This window comes from Argiope bruennichi, chromosome X1, assembly GCF_947563725.1.
Source record: "Argiope bruennichi chromosome X1, qqArgBrue1.1, whole genome shotgun sequence".
NCBI classification, from domain to species: Eukaryota; Metazoa; Arthropoda; class Arachnida; order Araneae; family Araneidae; genus Argiope; species Argiope bruennichi.
In genome coordinates this window covers 118,491,601-118,517,508 of record NC_079162.1, presented here as the reverse complement: position 1 = coordinate 118,517,508, position 25,908 = coordinate 118,491,601, and the positions used below count along the sequence as shown (strand labels likewise).

Here is a 25,908-nt window from a genome sequence, read left to right as displayed (position 1 = left end):
ATAATTTAAAAATGTTAACTATATTTATTATTAAGCAATTTATTTATTAAAATTGTTACGCGTTAATTATAAATCTTTGTTGCTATTTTTAAATTAAAAATTGTCGTTAACTCAAGTTATAATCATTTTCAAACTAATTTTTAACATTTATATCAGTGGCAGAGAAAGGATAAATGGCTTCCTGGATTTAATATCTATTTAATGCCCTCCTCGCTCTCACTTCTGGTTAATTTGGCTTTCTAAATTTTTAAAACACAAAATATTGTTTTCGCGCAGCAATCGAAGACTCTTTTCCGGGGCATATATAACCTGCGGTAAACCATAGATGCTAATTAATAGATGAATCAGATTTGCATTTAAATCCCCTTCAACCGCGACTTAATTAAGTTAAATTGTACAGTTCATTTTTTTTTTTTTTTTTTTTGTATAATTTTATATCAACTGGAGAAGAGGGGTGCTAAGTTATTCACTATGACCCACATGCAATGAGTTTAGGAATGCATGCATACACTCATTAACAACCCTTGGATGCTCTTGAAATTTCATGATTTAGTACGTAATGTTAAGAAAAAATACAGTTTTTAATGTGATTTCTTCAGTATGCGAGTAATAGCCGGTTTTGTAGTTCAGCATTCTGGTTTCTATCAATAGATGGCAGCAGGGGTTATTTCACTGATTTCTACAGATGCAACTAAAGGTGGGAGGCATCTGCATCCGAACAATGTACAGATTCTCTTGTACTCAAGAACGAAGATCAGATATTTGACAAACATTTCTCAGCAACCCGGCGGATCCCTATTGGGCAACTAGAAATCAGCTGTATGCTTATAAGCACCGCCTCCTCTACTACGCATGCGTATATCCCGCCCCTATTCGGAACTCATATGTAGTAGGATTTGTGGGAGAAAGCCCCCAGTAGAGCTCTGATATCCGTCGCAGTTACACGACTACATATTATTTTGGCGAAAGCTAAATCTTGCTCCGATTTCTAAAAATGTCAAAGACCAAAAGACCTCGGTCCCAAAAGGAAATCACCCATGATCAAATTCAAGCTCTTTTAACCAAGCTGAAAGAAATTGTACCAAATATGCCCAGAAACCGAAAATTATCGAAACTGGAAATAATCCAGTACGTGATTGATTACATTGTGGATTTGCAAATAGCTTTGGAGTCTCATCCGGTATCTCATCGTGGAATGAATCCTCGAACTGGTGGCTCATCGAATCGCCAACCCCTTGGTGTGATATCTTCTCCATCCAATTCAGCTGCTAACAAATGCGTTGTTCAGGAGGTAAGACACAAATTCATTTTTGAAATATTTTCCTTGATTTATAGAATTCCATGCACTTTTTCAGAGTGTAGCTGCAATAGTTAAAATATGTTGCTTGCTACTGTAAATGTACTATTTTTCTACTATAAATGATCCTTCTTTTATTTTTAGAAATATCTTTAATTTTATTAAAAAAAATTATCAAGATGAGGTTATAAATTTCTTTTTTTCTTAATTTCTTTTTATCAGAGTAAGACATCAATTATTTTTTCAAATATTTTTTGAATTAATGAATTCCATATTTTTTCTCTATATATAGCTATAATTAAACAAATGATTTTTTATTACCTGTTGAATATATTAGGTCATTCGTATATTTTAGACGTATATTGCCGATTTCATAGGACGAAATTGCTCAAAAATATAGTTTATGCACGAAATTCAAAAAATGGGGATGCTCTTTCAGTTATCTTCTTTGAAACAGTGATTTTTGTTTGTTTGTTTTGTTTTGACAATTTGACACCTGACAATTCAGACAGTCACATGGGAGAGAGATGGAGAAGAAAAAGAACAAAACGAAACATTTAAAAATCTTCCTCAACTTTGTCAGTATACCTAAAAAAATGAAGGCCTGTTCATCCTTTTTTGAAAAATCTCATCTTTCTTTTTTTTAAGTAAAATTCTTATATATTTAAAAACTGGTTCTCGTGTTTCACAACTTATTCAACATTTAAAGCATTTTGTAACATCATTGTGAGTGCTGTGGTGATACTAAGGACCTTCATTTAAATTATTAGTATCCAATTATTATCACTGAATTTCATTTTGTATAAACATAATATTTTTTTTCTATGTATAGAAATATTTAATATGCTACTTTTTCTATTTAATACGCATGCTTCAAAATACTTAAAGGCATAAAAAAAAGAACTGAAAACTATAAGATACTATATATGTTAGAAAACATAATGCAGTGATTTGGTTCTTATTGTTTAGTTTTTATATTCCTGAATCTTTATCAGTATTGTCTGTGTTATATATTAGGCGGAATGCAGTTTAATATCTAAGAAGAAGTAATCTTCAGTTTACTTATCTTTAGATATTAAACTTTATGATTAATACTCATATTCATTGTTATTCTCTTTTATATATGACAGTATAATATCTCTAAGTTTTATCTAAATAATCCATTGGTCAAATTAAAAGAATATAGATCAACTCTTTAAAGTTAAGCTGCTTACTCTCACCTTAATTTAAAATTGAAAATGTAGTATGCATCTATGAAAGAAAGAAGAAAACCTTAGAAAAAACGAATCGATTCAGCATTAAAGTCTTATATAATTAAATTACCTTTGTTGGCTACGTTCCTTTTCCATTTCTTGCTTTTAAAAAGTTTAATTATTTTTATCAAAATGAGTTGATTGTAATTTAGAATTTTTCACCAATTTTATGTTACTATGTGCTCGTGTATTTACCATATGTTTGGTGCTGCGTGGCCAGGTTTGCTTCTCGTGTCATTAAAATCTAATTTCCATCCAACCATCCGTTTATGAAAATATTTTCTGAATCATATGAATAAAATGTTTTTTCTTAAAACAAGATTTTTTTCATGAAAGAAATCTGTATTTATTTTGTTTTCCTGCAGTTTGATCATACTATATTCATTAACATGTAAATATGTTTTATTTATATATTTTAAATAAAAAAATCCTTTTAAATTTCCCCGGTCCATTTTATATTTCTCCTATTAAAATAGGCTGGTTGTTTAATTTTTTACATTTATCAAACTACTAGAGTTAATTATAAAAATAAAGATAGTAAACTAATTTGAAATAATAGACATAAACACATGGAGAATTGTGTTCTTTAGTAACGGAAAACTATAAGGTTCATACAAATACGCAAGATTTCCATCATCATCACCGATAATATTAAGTTCAATGTCTTTTTTACTTTTAATTAAAATATATTGTATTAAATTTAAAAAAAAAATACAAATTATTTCAAATTATACGAATATATAAAGATTTCAAATTATTCGAAACAGAGAGAAATAAACCTTTCAATAATATACAGTGAAGCATTACTTTCTTGAGAATGCGTCATTTCTAATCTGAAAGGATTAAATAAAATTTTCTTTTTGTATTCATATTTTCCAAAGGAATTGTACATTTGCTTAGAATTAGTAGAATCGCTTTCTTCGCATATGCTCTCGTAGTAGTACTAAACCATAAGAATTTTACTTCTGCAGTTGTATTAATTTCTCTGTCTTAACAGTGTTACCATGCGCCCATGCATTTACCATATGTTTGGAGCAGCATGGCCAAGTTTGGGTCTTGACCCATTCAAATTCAAATTCAACCTCTAGCTCTGTTCTAATTGAGTACTGTTAAAGGTTTTTAAACCTACTCAAATGCATAATTCTATGTGATATTTATATATTTATTGTTAATAAGGTAAGGCAAGCATAAGTAAATCCATGGTCGATAGAAAGAGAGCGAAAAAGCAGAAAGCAATTTCTTGATTCTATACCAAGAACCTCACAATGAAAGGATTTCATCCATAATTATAAGAGGTAAAATTTGAAAAACAATGAGTTTAAAAGAAGAGAAAAAATTCTTATTCTTCTGACATTAGAAAAATTTGAAATAAGTGCAATAAAACTGAAAAACTGAGTCATGAAGTTATCCGGTGTAACTTTGCATTGTTTTGTAACGAAGATATCCGGTGTAACTTTGCTTTGTTTTGTAACTAAGCATGAAGGTTTCGCAAAGCGGTTCAAAGAATGATATAAAATCTTTTACTTCAAAATTTCCGTGGTTTATAGAACTAAAATTGTTGGTTGTCTACATTAATTACGATATCAAACAAATTTTCAAATTACAATCCTTTTCATTATTGCATTTTAAAGGATTGCTGCTCCTTGTTGACCAAGATACTTATTTTAAATCGTGTTCCTAATGTATTTATTTAGGTAAGCTTCCGCCATTTAAGAAATTCAAAAAGATTTCACAATTCTTCTCCGCTAAAAAAGCGAAGGAATAAAGAACTAACAAGGAGATGCAAAACTTATAAATGTACGGAAAGATAAATGTTTTAAATGCTAAACTGCTAAATGCCATAAAAGAGGCAATTAAACATTTAAATTCATCACAATAGTATTTACGCCAAACTCCCGATGAACTTTTATCTGATGATTATAGATAGTCTTCACTGATTATAAATGAACTTTTATCTTGATGTCACTAAGACTATTAAAAATATTTTTTTTCTCGCCCAACAAACAGTTCTTTAAATCTGCTTATAATCTCGAGTTTTTTTTCCTCAAATTATCAATTAATCAAGCAATTTCATTTATTTGTTTAATTAGTTTGGGAATAAATGTTTCTATATACTATGCGCAATTTTTAGATTCATGGTCTGAAATATTTGATCCTGTGTTATCCAAATTATGCGGGATTACAAGTTGACTGAATGGTAATTTGGCTTTAATTATCATTCAGCTAATTAGTTAATTGCTAATTTTTGTCATATAAAATAAACTTATTTTTCATTCATAATAGCTAAATTCTTTTTCATATAAAAAAACATTTTTACCAGAATATGGGTTTGATATGAAAATTTACTTTTATTATACATTAATATACACTTCAAATACATGGAGTAAATCTCTCTGAAATTATGTTCAGAGAATGTTCCAATTATAAGTAAATGGCGAATAAGGATTTTATATCTTTGTTTTGTTATAAATATATTAGGAGAAAAGTGACACTCAGTATGAATGATTATAATTTGTTAAATTTTGTAAATATTTCTAATTTTAAGCTGATACGGTTAATACAACAATAATCGGTGTATAAAGAAAAAGGTAAAATTATTTAAAGAAGGGAACCTTAAATTTCAAGTAAATATATACCTATCGTGAATATATACCTATTTATTTTCTGTAGTCAATATTTATCTTTCGAATTTTTTCATATCATGAGTTTTTTTTAAAAAATAAACAAGTAATAAATTGAATTTCTATATTGATATGTATAATATAAAAATTGTGATATTCTGAATGTTTGATAAACAAAAAATATTTGTATATTGTTTGTTTCTTTAATTTGGAAAAGCCAAATTTCTTAACCATCGGCTATTACGAAATAAATATGGAACGTCTTGTTGCCATATTTATTTCTTAATGGCCAATGTTCGCTTATTGAAAAGATGTAACTATGTTTTGAAATTTTTTTTTGAAAACATTTGCATCATAATTATTATTGCTAATAATTTGCTATAAAATGTCTTAACAATTTGTTATCTTCCAACATTTGATTTAATGAATGCAAAACAAATAAATCAGATGAGAAAGGAATCCGGCATATGCTGTGGCTGTTTCCATAATGGCTGGTTGAAAAATACACCAAGATTTTTCAGGCAAAGTTCATCTATAGAATCTTTCAAAATATAATTGAATTTCTTAATATTCAAATTTCTCTTCTTATTTATGTTTATTAAAAATATTTCATAAAGACTCTTTGTAAAATATCCGCTAGATAAACATTATTTGAAATATTTTAATTACAGAGGAATATTTTTAACGTTTTCCCGCTTCTTGCCAAAATATTTTTAAGTTAGTCAAATAATAATTTTTAATGAAAATTAAAAGCAATTTACTAGAACTATTCGCATGTTTAAGCATTTTCAGTGCCACTCATGATCCTTTAATTTTTTAATAATTTAACGCCATCGAAACTGGTTAACTCAAACTTAATATTTAGTTAATGTGGTGTTATATAGATGATGTAAAATTCTTTGTCTTGGATTAATTTTTTTCAAACAGGGTAAAATTCTTACAGAACGCCAAGAATAACGTATCTCGCAATAAAAAGTCTTATAAAATTCTATTTTATAGCTTTAAGAATGTTGAAATTTTACTTATTTGTATCATGTTTCTTAAACTATTAATTTTTTAAGATCTAATAATTACTATTAAAGCATCCAGTTATTATTTAATTAAATATAATCTGCCAGCCAGTCGTATGTTCAACTGATAAATACGACTGGAATGACATATTTCTAAGAAAAGGTTACGACGAAACAAAAATTCTTGAATAGATAAACAATATCATATATTCAGAAGAATAGTGTTGTCCAAAGAGAAATTATTTAGAGAAACTCATAGAAAAATGAAAAATACTCTTTTTAGTTATGATTTCGAGTTAAAAAGCATCTTTCCTTGTTGCGAGAATTTTCATATGAAAGCTTTTATTTTAAAGGTACAAATTAATAAATTAATTTTTTTATTAATGAATTGTATGAATGGACAGGAAATCGTTTTTTAGAGAAATAGGACGAGAATAAAATGAATAAATTCCATACTTATACATCTTGCGACTGCCATATACGTCTTTTCCGTGGCAGATACAACGAAAAGGATAGGACGGCAAATACGACACAAATGAGCTATATGAATTCGCTTAAACTTATCATAGTCAATTGCTATTATTTTTGTTATCATTATCTTTATTAATTATTAATTTTTGCAATTTATTTTATTCTATCATAGGAAGTAATGAATGCTGTTAGTAAGAAAACAGTGTACTAATGTATTTGCACATTCAAAGCAATTTTAATGCTTAATAGAATTGATTCATATGAACAGAAGATCAATTCGAGTCTAAATAATTTGGAATTCTAAAAATAGTCTGAGAAGATTTAAAAATTTGAACAAAAGTATACATTTATTCGGCATCAATGGTGTTATTTTTAATAAGAAAATTATGTTGCTGCAATTAAATAAATGTGATACTATATTTAATATACAATTTTTTAAAACAAAATTATGTAGATTTCTAATAATACTTACCAATAACTAGAATAGCCACCACTAAATCAGAAGGTAGCACCCAAAAAATCAGACATATAATAATTAGTGGCGATTTCTTTAAAATAATGTACTAACACACGCGTGTGTGATTGGATTTAACTATAAATATCTCAAAGTTTTGTCAGTCAGAATTATTTGTTTTCTTGTCATAACACATTTTCTGGTATTAAAAACTTTACCTTTTCATTGATGAAAATAAAATTTCCTGATTGAGAAATCAAGATATATATGTTTGGAAAATTGATCAGAGTGTTTTAATAATGGCACCAAAGCCATTTAAAGTTCTAAATCTCTTGCTTGGAAATATTTGGAAAATTGATCAGAGTGTTTTAATAACGGCACCAAAGCCATTTAAAGTTCTAAATCTCTTGCTTGGAAATATTTGGAAAATTGATCAGAGTGTTTTAATAACGGCACCAAAGCCATTTAATGTTCTAAATCTCTTAAATATCCTGCTCAAGAAAGATCGAATTTCTAAGACATTCCTTCACTGTGGTATTTTGTGCATACCTTCAGTTTTCCTTAATACAAATATTTTTTAGATGAGTAATAATCAAATTTAAGCAATTTTATATTTTAAGTGCCATTAATATGAATTTCTCTCATTAATATAAGTTATTATATATTTGCAATTGTTAAGACCATTTATCGGTGTCTCTAATCAAATAATTTCCATCCTAACTGAGATATAGATTAATATATTGTTACGTCGAATTGTTGCTTATAGCTCTCAACTATAAGTAACAATTTGAAATATTGATTTTTTTATTTTTTACTTATTCGTATACGAAATATTCAAAAAGTATTGTAACCATCAAAAAATTCGACCTCGAGATTTTGATCATCACCACGTTTCAGATCTCTTCGAGTTTAAATAACTTATTTTTGAAATTATATCTGTATGACTGTAGCTCTGTGTCTCCAGTTACTCAAAAACGCAACCAAATCAATACATGGAATTTGGTATTCATCAAATGTGCAGAATTCTGTCAAATTTAGATGAAATCCATCAATGAGAAGTATGTCTGTTCAGCGATCAACAAACAAAACGATCAGCACGATCGTTCAAAAACTCAAACTCAAAGTTAAATATCATTAGACTTAAAGATTTGTATCAGATTTTGAACTCAGTCCACCAATTTGTTTAATTGCGATTATCTGAACATGATATCTGGGAAACGCAGCGATTTAGACAAATGAAATTTGACATTGAATTTGGTATCAACATCATATACCAAAGGCACCGAACATCCATACCCAGATTTCCATCAAAGTACTATAAAACACAAAAAATACCTTATTGTGTTCATATATGAGAATGTTCGAAGGTTGTATATTCTCATTTATTGAATTTTAAACTCTTACACATGTTTATTATGATGCATTAAAATGAGTTAAAATAAATTATTTCTTTCTTTAAATTAAAAACAAAACTATTGAACAATCTAAATTATTTAATTTCTGAGCTTTTTTGATACTTCGGCAACAATAAATTTCAGTTCAGATGTTTGACCTAACTGTTTGAAAATAAAGAAAAAAAAAAGTGTTAGTAGTGTCGATATTATTAATGGGCTTTGCTATATTTTTGTATCCAGTGTAAACTAATACATATGAACTACAGGAGAGGCGATTGACCCACAAATTCATTCGCTTGTGCTCAGCCAAGCGTAAAATTGCCCTCGGCGGTCTATTATTAAAGTTTGTATGTGCAAGTAGATAGTAGAGACGAGATGTTGAAATATGTTATCTGCGTCGTAGATTTAAATGCGCTTCCTCTCATTACCAACAAAAAGACGTATTTTAGGAATTTTTTGGTATTTTTCCATCAAAATTCGCTGGCAGCCGAAGGGAAATAGTGGATTGCTATGGTAGCTCGAAGTTGTACAGTTAATTTTTAGTTTTATATAAAATATACCAATATGAAAAGCGATTTTATGTTCATGGAATGTCCATTTGTCAGATTCAAATGAGAAATCGATAGCCATCTCTTTCATTTGACCAAATAATGGATGAATGAACATTTCTCACCCTTTTCTTTTTAAAATTTATTAAGAAATGTGAAAGAGAAATTTAAAGATTTTCTTTTTTATTTTCCCATCATCAATTTGGAATAATTATCGCTTCTTATGTACGTACTTAAATCGTGGTTAAAAACTAATAACGTAAGTTAGAGAGAGAGAGAGAGAGAGCGAAGAAGAAAAAAAGAAAAAAAAACTGAGCCTATATTAGGCTTAAAATATGAGTATTTTTTGTTCCATTGATTTAATTGTTTACATATAGAATATACATGTTATGAGATCTTTGAAATATCACAATATGTGTCTAATCAATTCAATTTACGTAAAAAAAAAAAAAAAAAAAAAAAAATTATATACAACTAAATAGGTCCTGCCTTTATTCACATAAAGTATAATGGAAATTAATTTCAATATCTGTTCCTTGTGGTTGAATTTAATTATTAAAGTTGCTATTCATATACTTGAATAAAATTTCAGTAATTTAAGTAACCAAAAGGTACCTTCTATCAAAATTACAAAGAAGAAAATAATTCCAAATCGAAATGAAAATCCAAAGATAGGATTTTTTAGATACTTCGGTAATTATGCTGTATTAAATGGTTTCAGATAAAAATCAATCAATTAAATCAATAAAATGTTTTGTAGTGTGAACAATATCGAAATTTTTTCCTCGACACTCCGAGTTCTTTGAACTGTATACCGCCGCGCCAGAAATCATTCCCATGCCCGCCTGGTAGGAATATCGTACTTGCATTTCGCATTCTTGCGTAGTTGAACTCACTAAGTGTCAAAGGTGTATCAGATTATTGGAAAAATTTGGATTCATTTCCTGATCAGTATTGGTTGTTTACTATAATATTTCAGAGGAAATGAATTTTTCATCTGAATCGGATTCTTGTCAGATGTTATTATTGTTATTTCTCTTTTGATTGATTATGCTGGAAGTGAAGTTATTTCAATACATTCTTTTTTTCTTGATATAAATTTAAATAAGTAATAAAGATACTTCCCATTTTTTCTCATATCAAAAACAATGTAATCGCTAAAATTTTACAGTTGAAATATAATGCAAAATTTTAATGAAAGAAATTAAGCAAGACATGAAAAAATAATGTTAAATTGGTTTTCGGAAATTATAAATATTTAAATGCAGAAATTCAAGCAAATATCTAATGACGAAATATTATTGTTATGAAGAATCACTATAGAATGTTTTATATGTGTCATTAGAAACGTTTCATTCAAGCAAACATGATACTCAAAATACTGATGCTTCTTTTGCACTGACTTGTTTGCTTCTCGATACTAATGTTTGTTTAAAGACAATTAAATTTCATAAAAGTTTTTTTATATATATATACTTAAAAGGTGCGGAAATTCTAGTTTAGATAGAATAAATTATCTGGTTTTTTTTTGCAAATCACATTTAAATCAATAATATTGTAAGAGTCGTTTATCAAAATACAGAATATGTCAAGCTATTTTTCATTTTTTCGTGATGCCAAGTTGATGTTTACCTCACAGATTTAGATGGGCATAGACAAAAGAACTTTATGTTAATAGAAGATTTCATGGGATCTTTTCTTAAGCGGAAGTGGGAAAAAATGAAAAATAATTAATTTACACAAAATAAGTGTTGTGTTAAGCCACTTGATAAATATGGATTTGACTATTTTCTGGTTCTTATAAATTTATGCGTTACGATTTCTAATTCTTTTAAAAGAAATCAGCTATAGCACTTCAAAAATCTCTTAATTTAAAATATTGCTTAGATTTTTATTTGATTTTGAGAAATTTATCGCTCTTTTCTTTCTTTTCAGCTTAGTCACATTGAAAAGCCGCCTTCGCGACGTCCAGATACAGTCATCAGGTCGCTATCGTGCTAGACTTGCGGACCACTGCGACTGAGTTTACCTTTTTGGTGACTAATACCAGCGCATCAGTCTTCTTCAACGGATGGAGCAGAAGCTGACAGGATTCTTTTTCTTATCGTGCAATTCCTAGTTTAACCAAAACTATTTTATATATCATTCCACCGAATGCGAGAAAACTGCATTTGGAATTTTGTCATGGTCAAGTAATGGCCATCTAAATGGGCATGGGCAAGTATGCAATGTGAAAGGTAAATGCAGGCTTTCTGCAGCTGAGTTTTTAATCTCAGCATGTGCGTGGTGTTCTTTGTATATAAAGTATTTGCCGTTTATATCACTGCATTACTGTTTTCTTCTGGTATCTTCACCAAAACATCACATACACTGTTTTTGTTTTGCATTCCATAGCATCTATGTTTTATAGTCAAGGCTCGTTCATGTTACCATGTTGAAGATACGAAAAGGAAGACTTGATTTATCAGAGAGACTATCTCTTGTTTCCAGGTTCTTGGTCTTTTGCAAATGCCTTTGCTGGTTGTTCAATTCTTCACTTTCGTATCTTCTACGTGGTTATATGAATTGGCCTCAAAACTGCTAGGCTGTGATTGCAATTTTTTAAAAACAAGTGTATAGAAATTTATTATACATTTATCCATAATTTGTAAATTTTGTACTTAAAAATTTCCTGTCTTATCTTTATGGCAAAGATTTTTCACTTATGGCTATGTAAGTACAACTGATGTTGGTTGTTGTATAAAGTATTTTGTGATAGATGTCCAAAGAACTCGTTGGGTGTATTGTACAAATGTATTGAAAAATTATTCAATAAATATATTAATCAAATGTAAGAGAAGTCTGCATATTTAATTATATTTAATGAAAACATAAGCAAAAAGCGAAGATTTTATTATAGTTTTTTTATTAGCATAAATGTTTTTGTTAATATCTAGAAAACTACTTCTTTTGATTAAATATTGCCACAGTTCAGTATCAACATAATATAATGTTAAATAAAAATATTAAAATTCTGTGGTTTTATAAGCAAAAATAGGAAAATTATATAAAATATGCTAGATTTATTAGTATATGAGAAACATGAAGTATCGATATATAAATATTTATTCTAGAAATTTATTTCTGATGTCCCAGTTATAACTTCTGTATTAATATATGTTTGGAACCGTTATCGGAGAATTCACATAAAAATAATGCAATCATTAAAAAAAATTTCTATGGGTATTTAAAAATTAAATTGTTGGCCAATCATATATAGGATTTTTCAAATTCATTTTAAGTTTTTTCTTTATGCTAATTATTTTAAATAATGAGAAGAAATGTCAATGCTCTGTAAATTTAAGTATATTTTAATATCGTTAAATTGCCAGTAACTTAGAATTTTGGAATGCATATCTTTAAATAATGATATAGAAATAATAATTGGAAAGTAATAACCGAGTACGATGTATCTATGAAGAAATCAGATGTTTAAGAAACAAGAAATCAGATGTTTAAGAAACAAGAAATCAGATGTTTAAGAGAATTTATTTATTTACAATAAAATTTCCAAAGATGATACTTTCAAAATAATCAATTTTAATATATTTATGCTGTATATTGAGTTTAAAATTGGTAGCAGAAGCTGCAAAAGAAATAACAAGGACAAAAAGTAATTTTTAAAACTTCTGAAATGTACCTGATTTTTAGAATTTCTTTCGAAAACGGCTGCATTTTTCCAAAAATTATTTTAAAGAAATCCCTGGGTTCGCTTTTTTTTCTGTGTATGGGGTTATAAAATATTAGGATGTATGGTGTTTTGTAAAATATTCTAGTTAATAAACCATTCAGAGAAAACTAGTAATTATTCCAAGACGAAAATAAATGTGGAAGGAAAAGCGTTCTTGAGTACTAGTTATAAAATTAGCGTAAGATCTTTCGAAGTTTCCTTTTCACAGAAAAATTAATTAGTTGTAAAGCTTAGATATATTAATAACACTTTCAATAGTGTATCCTCAGCTCTTTTTTTAAAATTAAATGTACTGTATTTGAAAGTGTTAAAATGACTTAAATTTGGACAGCTTTATTAGATTAAAAAATCATCCATCAGTAGGAATATCTTCTTACAAGTAAGAATTTTGAACTGGATAAAGCAACAACAAAAGCTGATGAAAATGATAATTATATCACCATATTAAAACTCAATATAGTGAAGACGTTTATATTTTCACATTTCCTCGTTGATGATAAAAGAAAACACCTTGTGTAATAAACAGGTAATTTCTTTGCAATTTATCGAACAATTTCCTCCTTTTTTTTTACTTGGAAAGGAAAATCTCTAAGTATATTTCCATAGGAAATTGATATCATTAGGTAATTTCTAAAAACAAAAAGTCACCCATCTAAAATTCTTTTAATCCATATTAAGTTACGTTTTTAAGCATGTAAACGCTAAGGACTTTGTTGCATTTCAAATTTATGCAAATCTTCAATATATATATATACACACATTTACCATTATTTTAATTTTTCACTATGAAATCCATTTTTTCATTTGTCTAAGCATGGAAATGAATCATATTATAGTAATTTTTAAGTGGCACAGTTGTGGAAATTCTTGTCTTAATTATATGAATACTGACTCAACTTAGTATGGGAGAAAATTGCGTATTCAATGTAGAGTAAAACAGAAAAAAGAAGCGTTTAAAAGTACAGTGTTTTTCTCTCTATCAAATAAATAATACAATTCGCACTCTGTTTAAAAAGGAAAAAAGAAAAGGGCATTTGAGTGGTAGCTCAAATTATATACCGAAATAAAAAATAACAAGGATTTTTTAAAAGTGAAAAATACGTATAGGCTTTATTTAAATAGGAAACTCCTATTTTTTTATTACATAAAATTCTATCTTTATATAAAATTTAGTAATTTAAAACTGATTATAAACTATTTAAAGAATGCACTTCAATGAATCTGTATAAGAATTTAAGATATTGATGCAGGATCTTCAAATAATACAGTAACCGTGTAACTATTGTAGAATCGAAAATCCGTTTAATTAAGCTTTGTTTTATGAACACTACTTATAATATAATATCAATTAAAGCGCAAAGAAAAGCAAAATTGTGCAGTAAAATGCTGTTGTAAAATACTTAATTGCCATCCCACAGTGCTGGTGAAAAGAAAAATAATAAAAGTTGCATATTAGAAGAGTAAAATAAATAAAAATTAGAAGAATAAAAAATAATGAGACAATATTATAGAAAGTAGCGTAAAATTCATTAAATCAAGGAATTATTATAAAAATGTGAGTCATCGGAATATGTTTCTAAACAGAAGGTACTAGGAAAATTTTATAGATGGATGTTTGAAAGATCGGAAGAATCGATCTTTTGGTTTTTCATGAAAAATTAATTTTATTATGTAGCACAGATTTTTCAAATAGTGGAAAGTATAAAGGAATATGAGGATGAAACAAGAGAACAAAAGAAGAAGGAAAAAAAAAAAAAAAAAAAAAAAAAGATCAGTTAAAATATAGAGGGAAAGAAGTTTTAAATTTGTAAAGATCAAAGATATTTATTTTAAGACAGAAATAGGATTTAAAAAACATGCAAGTAAGTTTCATATGTTTAGACTGTAAGAAAAAAATGCAAAAAAACTGCCGGATGCAAAAAAAAAAAAAAAAAAAAAATCACCTATAAATATACACAAACTATGCATTTGAATTCAAAATCAAAACTTTTGATTCTGAATATTAATTTACTGCAACAATAAAATTGAAGTCAATAAATCTTGAATTTTACATTTAAAGCATATTTTATTTTTAGCAAGTGAATCGTCAGCTGCTTTAAAATTGCTTCAGCAAAGCTGGAATTAAAACTGCATTCGAGCAACAATGACAAAGAAATAATTTTCAAGCAGACATGTCTGGATGGAAGTTCAATATTTCACAGACAAAGAATAAAAGTTAAAAGGAGATCAAAAGATTTAGTTCAAGATAGATGTAGCTTGAATTAAATATGGCTTGTCCATAAAATTTGCTGTATGGGCAAGCCATAGAAATGGAGCGATAACGGAAAAGGAGAGAGGATTACAGATTGTAAATAATCAGCAGAGTGAAAGTTTTAGTGTTTTTTCTGTAGTAAAATAGAATACGATCAATTCAAAGCTGATTGAGAATTCAATTTATCTAAACATTCAAATTAAGGATATTTGAATGTTTAAATAAATCCAAATAATTTTCTCTTACCGTATCTAAAATTGAATACGGTAAGAGAAAATGACAATTTTTAAAATTAAAAGTTGTAATAAAGATTTATTTTTAATATTTAACAGTTCTGATAAATATTGCGTTATAAATAAATAAACAGTAATTAATTTTAATAGATATTATTTTTTAAATTAATAATTTTAATAAACACTATACAACATTTTGAATCCAAAAGCTGTACAATAAAACATCAAAATAAGTTCTTTTAACATCTAACTTATTCAAAGATTTCTTTTAAAATTAAGAAAGTTTTTATTGCCTTTTTATTAAATACATTGTCACTTAAAATAAAAAAAAAACACTTTAACTATAAGATACGGTAATATTTAGCTTATGAAAACAGCTTAGAAATAAAAACAATTACTTAAATTTTCTAGCTTTGAATTCCAATTAACAAAAATAAATTCGAATTTTAGAGGATACTTCAACGTAATGTTACTAGAAAGTTCAAGGAATCAGACAAAATAATTCAAATGAAAACCATTTGAGCTTCTCAAGTTCAGCTAAACTTCAAATAAAAGCAAAACTTAGGAGCAGAATTAATAAGCCAGCAAATATGTAAGTGAAATTTTATGAAGGAATCCAACGTTTTGTTTCAAATGTTATTGTCTAATAGATAAGTGCGAATTTAATATGTAAGTTTAACCATGCCAACATGTAATCAACAGCCATGCTGTTCTTCCCCAATTAAAGTCCCAACCGAAGTGAAAATATAAAAGTTTGCAACAATATATATTTCGAAACGAGAAAATTTTTTAAAGACTTTTTCTTATTCGAATTATACAAAAACTATTGCAGCCGTCTAATAATATGTCCTCGAGAATTTGACGAATGCACTTCATTTCAAAAATACAATTTTTGGAATTATGTCAGTTTTTCTGAGAACACTACAAGCTAGAGGATTAAATTTGATACATGGTCTTTTATAAGTTGATACATGGTCAGGTTGAAGCAGACCCAAAGGCCTGCTACAACATTTGGACGAAACTCCTCCGAGGGAAATCTGTCTGCTCGCATGATCGTGTATCTGTTAACACGACTATTTAAACAAACTATCCAACAAACTATATATCCAAGGGAAATTAAGCGCATGGTTTTTAAGTGGAATTATAAATCTGCTTGAAATCTTTTTCAAACCCGCTGACAAGTTTGTCTGTCTGTCGGTACGTCAAAAGATGTGCAAATGAAAGTGATAACTGAACAATATTAATAACTAGGTCAATGCATTTTAACTTAGGAGTTTTAAACTAAGATTTGTATTAGATTGTAGATCAAATCTGTCAGCAGGTTTAAGAACTGTTCCAAAAAACATCATTTTTCCTCTGTGATAAAACTTGATTCAAAATGACTGGAATTATGTCTACCAGCCACTTCTCTTTGTATGTGAACTACTCGAAAAGACAACGAGATAGATAAATTTAATTTGGAATATGACCTTTGTTGAAAAATTATGCAACTTCATAGACTTCGAGATTTTGATAGATCTACAAGTTTTAGATCTGCCACAGTCCAAAAAAAAAATTCTTAGTATTATGTCTGTTTGGGACATCAAAAATCAAATGAGATAGATGATGGATGAAAATTTTAATATCCTGTTTTAGCACTAGAATCGTAAACTTGTGCCAAATTTTGTACGAAATTCGTCCTGAAGTTGACCGTCTATTCGAGTACATGAAAAAGCAATACTTCGTAAACGCAAGAAACTAGATAGATGAATATCAGTAACCTATGTTTTCTTCAGAACTGCACATTTGAGTAAAATTTTGGTCGAAATCCTTTAAAGGATAAGCTGTCTACATGTCTATCCGCATAGTCTGAGCTTAAAAACTTTTAATGCAAAGAGTTTGATAAATGTTAATCTTGATATCAAAATCAAGATATTTCCGATCAAATCAAACCACTCTGTAAGAGGTCCGAAATGTGTACTCGATTCTCTTCACTCTCTGATGAAGTTAAATGCCAAATACTCCATATTATGGAAGTGAACGAAAAAGGCGAAGAAAAAATTCCTCCTGGAGCCCCATTTCCATCTTTTTCCCGTATATTTATCGCACAGCTGCTTTCACTACGATTATGAGAGTTATACTCAACAGCTTAATTGCTCCATGGAGTAAGCCCTCGATTAGGCTCAAGCTTCTGCTCTACAAAGCTATTTTAAAACCAGTGTTGATGCATGGCTCCCAAATTTGAGGGGCCACTTCCTCCCAAAATATTAAGAAGTTGCAAGTTTTCCAAAATAAACATCTGATGAAGATTGTTAATGCGCCCTGGTAAGTCAGAAAGAATATATTTCATGATGACCTCCAATTTGAACCTGTTTCGGAATTTATTGAAAGAACATCAATTAAGTTCTTAGAAAATTATCCCAGATTCGTAACGAGTTACTTCCAATGCCAGAATATGATACATCTGTACCCAGCTCTAGAAAAAGATATACAGCTGCAAACGACAACTCTTACATTAATTTTCTGTCTGTAAAAAGACTGAGAATTTACTAACTCTGATATCTATCTGGTGAATTAAAATCTCTCAGAATTATTCCTGTTTTGGCCTTAGATAGCTACGATGAGCTAGCTACACGCTTGAAAGTTTTGGATTTTTTCAAAATTAACTAATTAAAATAGTTAAATCAATCTGCATAGTAAAAGGCACGTGCAATGTAATTCCACTAAAATTCACTTTCCTCATAAATAATCAAAATATTATTTTATATTAATAATTATATCATAAAAATATTAATATAACAATTCTACCAAATTTCATAGTGTTAGAGCTTTATGCGCTCGTCTAAATTAGTTTCAATTAATTTTAATATTTCCCTAAACTTTCAAATTATAATAACTATTCCAAATTATGATGTGGAGGTACTCGTAACTACTTTGTTACAACGCGGAACTCCGAAACATCACGACGTTGACGTTGCCGTTACCGTATGCTGCCTTCATTAATACAGAAGAAGAAGAAGAACAATATTTAATACAATCCTAACCACATCAAATTTGAAAACCAATGCAGCTTTTTTCTATTATTATTCTAGATCAGCTGACGCCCTGTATCCATGTAAATCAGAAGCTTTAATCCCTTAGTAGATATTTACCTTCTAATTATCTAATAGTTTCTACTTTGGGAATTTATTTTTATTACAATTTATAAAAAAATATTAAAGGTAAGGTGTTTACGCTTTATCATCAGGATTACTGTCTTTCCAAATGATTGCTAAAATTAACCTAACATCTTTCAGCATCGAAAATTATTGAATGTCTGACTCATCATTGAAAACGAAGGAATTTAAATAGGCGCAGATGTTGAAAATATTGTTGTCACATAAAAAGATTAAAAGACATTTTGTCAGCAATTTGTCAGCTCTTCACTTTCATATCAGAGATATTAATTCTAAAAGCATGACTTGACAGAAACTGATTTATTCTAAGTCTATTTATAGCCTATTTCTAATGAATTCTACAGAAAGCTATTGGTTCACTCTAATGAATTATGCAACATAATATTATGTTTATCAAATTTGCTCTATTCGTAAATTTCATTTTTTATGTCACTCCCAAAGGAAGTAATCTAAGGTACTTAAATTTGGCGATTTTGAAAGCCAAATTAATTAACAATATTAATTAATTTTGTTAATTTTATTTCCTTTCTTATATAGTTTTACATTTAATTTTTAGTATTTTGAATGTAATATAATTTATCTAAATTCAACAAAGGCTTTCATTCGAATTGTAATAATGTAATGGATACTGTTAATAATTATGTAATTTTTTGTAATGTAACATTTAATTAAAAGCTTAGTTTTATTTTTCTATTTTTTCATCATTTTGCGCTAAAAAATCCCATCAAACTGTTTTAATTTGGATAAAATTAAATGCTAAGTATGCTTCCCAGTAAATATTCTAAGTTGATTTAATTCTTAAAGCTTTGTGATAAGTAATTTGGCCTGAATGATCACTATTTAGTAAAATCATTACCTTAAATTTAACAAATTAACTAGCTAATTTGCAAACTTCGATATTTCCTATTTCGCAAAATCAGTTTATCGTTAAAAAAATCGAAACATTTTTTGGGAGGAGATGTCCCGGAGTTATACTTCGAAAAAAATTAAACAAAATGACTAAAAAATATTAAATAATATTAAAATTATCTTCGAAGCAGTAATAATACTCCCTCGTGCCATGTAATTGAAAGAAATTTAAACTTAATGACAAGTTAATTTATAATTTCAATTTACATTAACAACTGAAGAACGTTCTTGAGATTACGGAATTCAGCTGATATTTGAAGATTCCTACTTGGGCAATTTTGGCTGCAAAATAGTGGAGCATTTTTTAAGCAAAATGTTCGTATACCAAGAATATTTTATTAAGTTTGATTAATAGATAACTGACTGATCGGTAATTAATTGTATAAAAAATTAGCTTTCGTAAAATTTAACTTGTAATTTTTTCGGGATTACATTTATTTACTCAAAATATATAATTTTTTACGTCATTTAAAGCATTTTTCCACTAGGAAATATATGCCTGTCTTTAACGGTTTAAAAATTACCCAACGAACTACGAATAGATTGAACACCCAATATATTCAGAATAATTAACGTGATGTGAAATTTTTTGCTTCTATATTAAAAATTCTGGATACATTTAAGGAGTTCAGATTTATTACTTTTTCACTTAAAATTATTTTAAGTAAAAAGAACAGAAATGAAATAAGCATGCACATATATAGTGATATCCGTTTAGTGCATAATTCTCGTTAGCATATTGGTCGCATTCTATTCTTCATTTTTATTCTTCAGTTTTAATCTCATTGTTTAGTTTTAGAAAATCATAATAATGTAGCAGGTGCCTGGGAGCATAGGGCTTCTCTAAAACCATAGAAAAAGAAAAGAAAATCAAAAGTACAAACTCATTACAGTGACTTAATTAGATTTATAAATTACACGTCACGATGATCAAAATTAAAAGAATTACTTCGTAACAATATAAAATTCTGAACATTTTCATGCTCAAAAACCAAGAAGGAATAAAGGTACTTATTCGATTTGTTATCAAATAAGAAAAAAATTATCTAACGTTTTGCAGCGCAACCATTAAAAAGAATTACATTTCATTTTTATTTATTCTGCGATAAAAATTCAAAAGGAAGAAATAAATAAAGATTTAGAGTTATTCAATAAAAATATTACAGTAATAATTAAACCTTGTTCAACAATTTAAAAATTAAAATTTTTTAAATGCTAAAATGTCTTTAAATTTATTGACAATGCCTGGAATTTTAGGCATAATAATATACTAAAATAATAAATAATTAAAAAGAACCCTAAGCCAGTAATATCTGCCAATAAAATAAACAAGTTCTTGCATTTTTGACCCAGATCCGACGTTACATCGTTTTGAAGCGGTCCATTGAACAATGCATTAACGAGATTTTACTATTTATCTGAAGAGATTAAAAAAACGAATGTCTAATGTTTTAAATTCAAGTAATGAAAAAAGAATCAATTTAAAAGGAAAAGCATAAACCCAATTTTTGTGATGTGGCTATAGTGCAACGTACTATTAATACTCAGGCACTAATTAGCGAAGGTGAATTTGCGAAGTTTAAAGACAGATACTCGCAAAAATAGATTGCATCTTTATAACAAAGGATACAAACGTTCACTCATTTCTTTACAATTTTGTTCAAACTTTCCTTTGTATTTCGTAACCGAAACCCTGTTATCCTGTCCTTGTTATGAATGAAATCTTTCCTCACTTCTTTTTAATGAAGCAAGCCTTTATGAATGAAATTCGTTATTTCATTCTCCTCAGGTAGGCACTGCCCATTATAGCTAATCACTGTAGACCGAGGAGTTGGAGGTTGAGCTCATTGTGTACTTATCGCATGAGTCAATGTCGAAGTGAATACGCATGTCGGCTTATATCAAGCATCTGTACTTCGACGAGAACTACCAGACTTGGCTTATTACACACATCAGCCCACTACGCAATCGGCCAAGATTTGAAGCCTGAGTGATTCTCACAGGTGCAGATTTGCAATGAGGGGGAAAAAAAAAAAAAAAGAAAAAAATAGCTTTGCTTTTTCCATTCTTGAGCAACGGCTTGCGTTCGTGCAAGACTGGCCAAGAAGCGGAAGTAGTTTTTTTTATTGTTTTCTACTGTATTATATGGATACGCTTGTATTTTTTCATTGAAATCGGCTGTGTTTACTACCAGCAGACCTTACAGGCTTGATGAACCCCTAAAAGATTTCTCAATGAAAATATCGCATATAGACGTGGGAGGGAATCAAGCAAGGGGGGGGATGAATATCAACGGAACTTACGAATCACGTTCTGTCTATCGTTCAGGTTTGTTTCACTTTCTCGGAAGGAACAGATGTGGAGTGGTGGACAAGTTTTGAATACTAACTCTGAAGACGCTTTTTGATTTAATAATTGACATACGCAAGCTGCAGTGCTTCCGCTTTCTGTCGTCATTGGACCTATTAAGCGAGTTAATCTGTCCGATTCGGTACAAGAAATTTTAATTGTTTAACTTTTTAGCAGTTGTAGCAATTAATGTTACGGTTGGATTCCAACATCACCTGCAAATGTTTAACGCGTAATTTCCTGTTGCACTGCGCTCGTTGGGGAATCACTTACTGTTTGACATTGTAACATTCAGGGTAACGGGAGTTTAATGGGTAATTTTTGTTACTCCGAATACTACGACGATCAAATTACCAAGATAAAACCTCGATAAATATCTCTTTCATTCGTTGCTTAAAATACGAGGAAACAAAAGGCAAGAAAAAAAGTTTTGATTACGTCTGGGATGTAGAATTTATGATTTATTCTTATTTTCTCACGTACGAAGAAAACAAAGAACATATTTTAAGCGCCAAATCGTTTGCCATCTAGAATTGGAGGTCTCTCCGTGTTTCAAATTATGTTAAGTCAAAGGTCAAGCATTTTTGGCATCATATCTTTCTATGAACACGAATACTGAACAAATGCAATTAGCTAGAAAGGTAAAATTTGATATGTGGCTTTAAATTAAAATTGCAGATTAGGCGGCAAAATAATGGGAATCTATTTGCCTACTGAGTGTGAGAGTTCAATAATGTAAAAATAAAATAAGCTTGATGGATGGAATTTGGTATATGGTTTGATTTTTCCCTTTTTCATCTCTGTCCAATTTTGAATCACACCCATCAAAGGGATGATTGTCTATCTGTCTGTTTGATATATATACGAATGTGATAACTCAAATGAAATTGGGTTTGAGCCAAAATTGTACTGAATTGTACTGCGGTCTGTGAGCCAAAATTGTACTGAATTTTCTGTGCAATCGATCCAATAAAAAAGAATATAACATGCATATTGGAGTCTTATCTCCATTCTACGAAGCTTAACACACAACGCACCATATTGTATTTGTACACGAGAAAGTCGAGAAGAGAACAGTCCTTGTATTTTTTAAAGATTTTCTGTGGTTGATCAATTAAATTAAGACTGATTCTGAAACTGCAAGAAATCTAATAATTCATAATTTTGAACCGTGATTGTAAAATAAAGGGATGTGAAAGGTGACCAGTTGCCAAATTTCCTCGCCAATGGAAGATGGTTTGACCTATTACATATTTCAAGGACACAAGACAGTATGCATGATGGATTTGCGATAAATCAAATCTCACATCACGTGATCCACCAATTATAAATCTGAAACTTTGACTTAAATTCACTACGGCCTGGTTTGTTTCATTTCATAAAAAAATGTATTTTTAAGAAGAGTTACGGTTCAAACTGATGATTCCCAAGCTGATATTTATTCAATATTTCAATGAGAAAATAGTTTGCTGATAAGAATTTTTGTAAGGAAGCAATAAAGACACCTGCTTTTACTCGCCAAAAAATTATAATTGGCGGCTGAAATCATTGATCTCGTAATGTCTTTGCAATTAACTTCCCTTCTCATTTCTCTCTCACTCTTTCTCTTTTTTTTTTTTTTTTTTTTCCTTTTTTCCTCGAATTAATTCATTCGAAACAAAACAAACAAAACTTAATTTGGGACCTTTTCAGTGAAATAATTTTCAGTTTCAAGTAAAATGAGATTTGAGGAGACACTATTATTATTACTCGATCTAATATTTATTTTTATTGTTTGCATTTAATGCTTAAAATATTTGATTTAGATTGATTTTCCGATTATTATGTTTTTGGATCTTAAAGTTCATTTTTATAAACAGGAAAACTATTTAGAATATTTTTTTTTTTCGAAATCTATTTTCCCTTCAATTATTCGAAAGTTTCTTTGAGAAAAAAGACCAATTTCTTAATAGAAGTCTGTTTGGATAAAAGACAGACGTGTTTTTTAATTCAAAGTTTGGAATAAATTGCCAACTTAAAGTTATAAAATGTAACATAAGAATTCTTAATTTCAAATTCGCTCTTGAAATTTCAGGAGAAATTTTATATTACATGCAACATCATATCAAGAATTTTTATATTTAAAAATTATATTACATCTCGGCGAAAATATTATTTTTCAGTAACTGTAAAGAGCATTTTCCAAGTTTCTTTACAATTTCAAAAAATTGCTAAAATTAGCAATTGATGTGATACGTTTATTATAATTGTCTCATGTATTCAATCGTCATCAAAGTTTATGATCATGTGGATTTGTGAATTCCAGGTTCTCTGTGAGTGATGAAAGAAAAAGATTCACCAATAACCTTCTAAAAATGACAACTATTAAAAATGCCTACAAAATGTAGTTGTAGATTTATCTGTAGCGTTATGATAAAGCTATAATATAAAAACTAAAAATTGTGTAAAATGTTGATATTTTTACTATAAAATCCATATTTTGTAAGGCCATACTATCAAAATTACTATTATATCTGGCACCTTCTATTATATCTTACGAATGTACAGCTATAAATTGTAACATCTTCACCAGATATCACTCTTCGATTCTTTCTGTAAAATTGTTTTAAAGCTATAGCATATTCAACAAAGAATAGAGTGTTAACTACCTAAAGCAAAAGATCACTGATACTATTGCTAACTGAAATGACACTATGTTATACAGGTCTTTATGTTTATTACAGGTTATACACTGTCTTTATGTTTTTTTTAACCTAATGGTGACCATACAGAACCGTATTAAAGAAAATAAAAAACCCTTCAAAATCTATTCATTTTATGAAATTTTCCACAGATTTGTGCAATCATTTATTTTTTTTAAATAAATTGTATCGATAGTTTATTTTCTTAATAAAGGAACTTCTAGAATACCTTGCTCAATACAAGGCTGAAATAAGCTAGACAGCTTGCTAAATTAAAAGCAATCAGTGACGAGGTTAACAAAGCAAATGTGTAAGAAGTAGCATTTTTTTCTTTTTAATTTTTAAAGGACAGTTTTATTTTTAATTAGCTTGATTTTTTTTTTAATCTTGAATTGTTTTAATCTTCTAACTTGACACTGAATAAAATATTTTTTTTCCCTTTCTCCTTCATGAGACGCTGAACTGTCTCGTCACGTATTGTTATTGTGTTGGAGATAATGTGATATGTAGTCACGCAATCTATTGTTTGCTGAACTGTTCGGTTCTTGGAATGCGCATTTGTCTGTACGCGTTTTAAAGATTATTTTATTTCATTTCTTATTGTATCGTAAGCTACCTTTAACTTTCCGGAGAAAATTTATTAAAAAGTCGAAAAAGATTGGATCTTGGTAATGTAGCAAAAAAAAAAAAAAAAAAAAAAAAAAAGGAACAAGAGGCAGAACATTGATTGTATACGCTAATCCAATCATAAATTCTTTACTGAATTTAAATTCGCAACAACAACAAAAATTAATTTCCCTCATTAAGAAATGAATTTATCTGAGATTTTAATTTTCAGACATAGTGCACTGGTCGTGGGATAATGGTTCATAAAAATGAATCACAATAGCCATCTATTTCAATAATATGTTATATTCTTATTAAGATGCATTGAAACGGAATCAGTAATTTAATTTTCTTAAACAGTTAAAAATCTTATAATTTCGAGTTTTTTTTGTTTTTTTTTGTTTTTAAATCAACATCGCATTTCAACACTGCACACTCTACGTGGATTGGATTTCATATTTGTAATTCATCATATGATGAAAATGACATCAAAGTTTCCAAACTCTTATCACAAAAAACCAGCTAGTGTGGTTCGGAAGTGTGGAGAGGTGGGTGTCAGTTCAGGTGTCATCATCTGAAAGTGGTTCAAAATTACGAGGTCCTGTCCAAAACAGCCCTAGTGTTGCTTTAAAATGACACATTAATATAAATAAATTAAACTAATTCCAAAAAAAATTTAAAAATAGTTGAACAGGCAACTGATATATTTACGTAGCGAATTTTTGAAAAAGGAGTTTCGAATTCTCGATCCTCGATCATAGAGTTGAGAATCTATCCTTAATTTACTGCAGTCCTTCACTCTGCATAGAAAATTAATGACTATAATATTAGGAAAAAATTATTTATATTTAAGTACAGTTTTTTTTTAAACTTATAAGTAGCAAAAATAAAAGTGCATTTAAAAACTGTCAGCAGCTGTACCGTTTTTGGCACAAATTTATCTTCA

At 28.7% G+C, this 25,908-nt stretch overlaps 1 protein-coding gene across 1 annotated transcript; it reads left to right on the top strand.

Annotated features, from left to right (window-relative positions):
• Positions 1-897: 897 nt before the first annotated feature.
• On the top strand, positions 898-11,877 carry LOC129958616 (DNA-binding protein inhibitor ID-2-like). Its single transcript, XM_056071215.1, has 2 exons — positions 898-1,291; positions 10,984-11,877. The coding sequence occupies exons 1-2, from the start codon at positions 995-997 to the stop codon at positions 11,047-11,049; spliced, it is 363 nt and encodes a 120-aa protein (XP_055927190.1). The 5' UTR covers positions 898-994; the 3' UTR covers positions 11,050-11,877.
• The last annotated feature ends 14,031 nt before the right edge of the window (positions 11,878-25,908 follow it).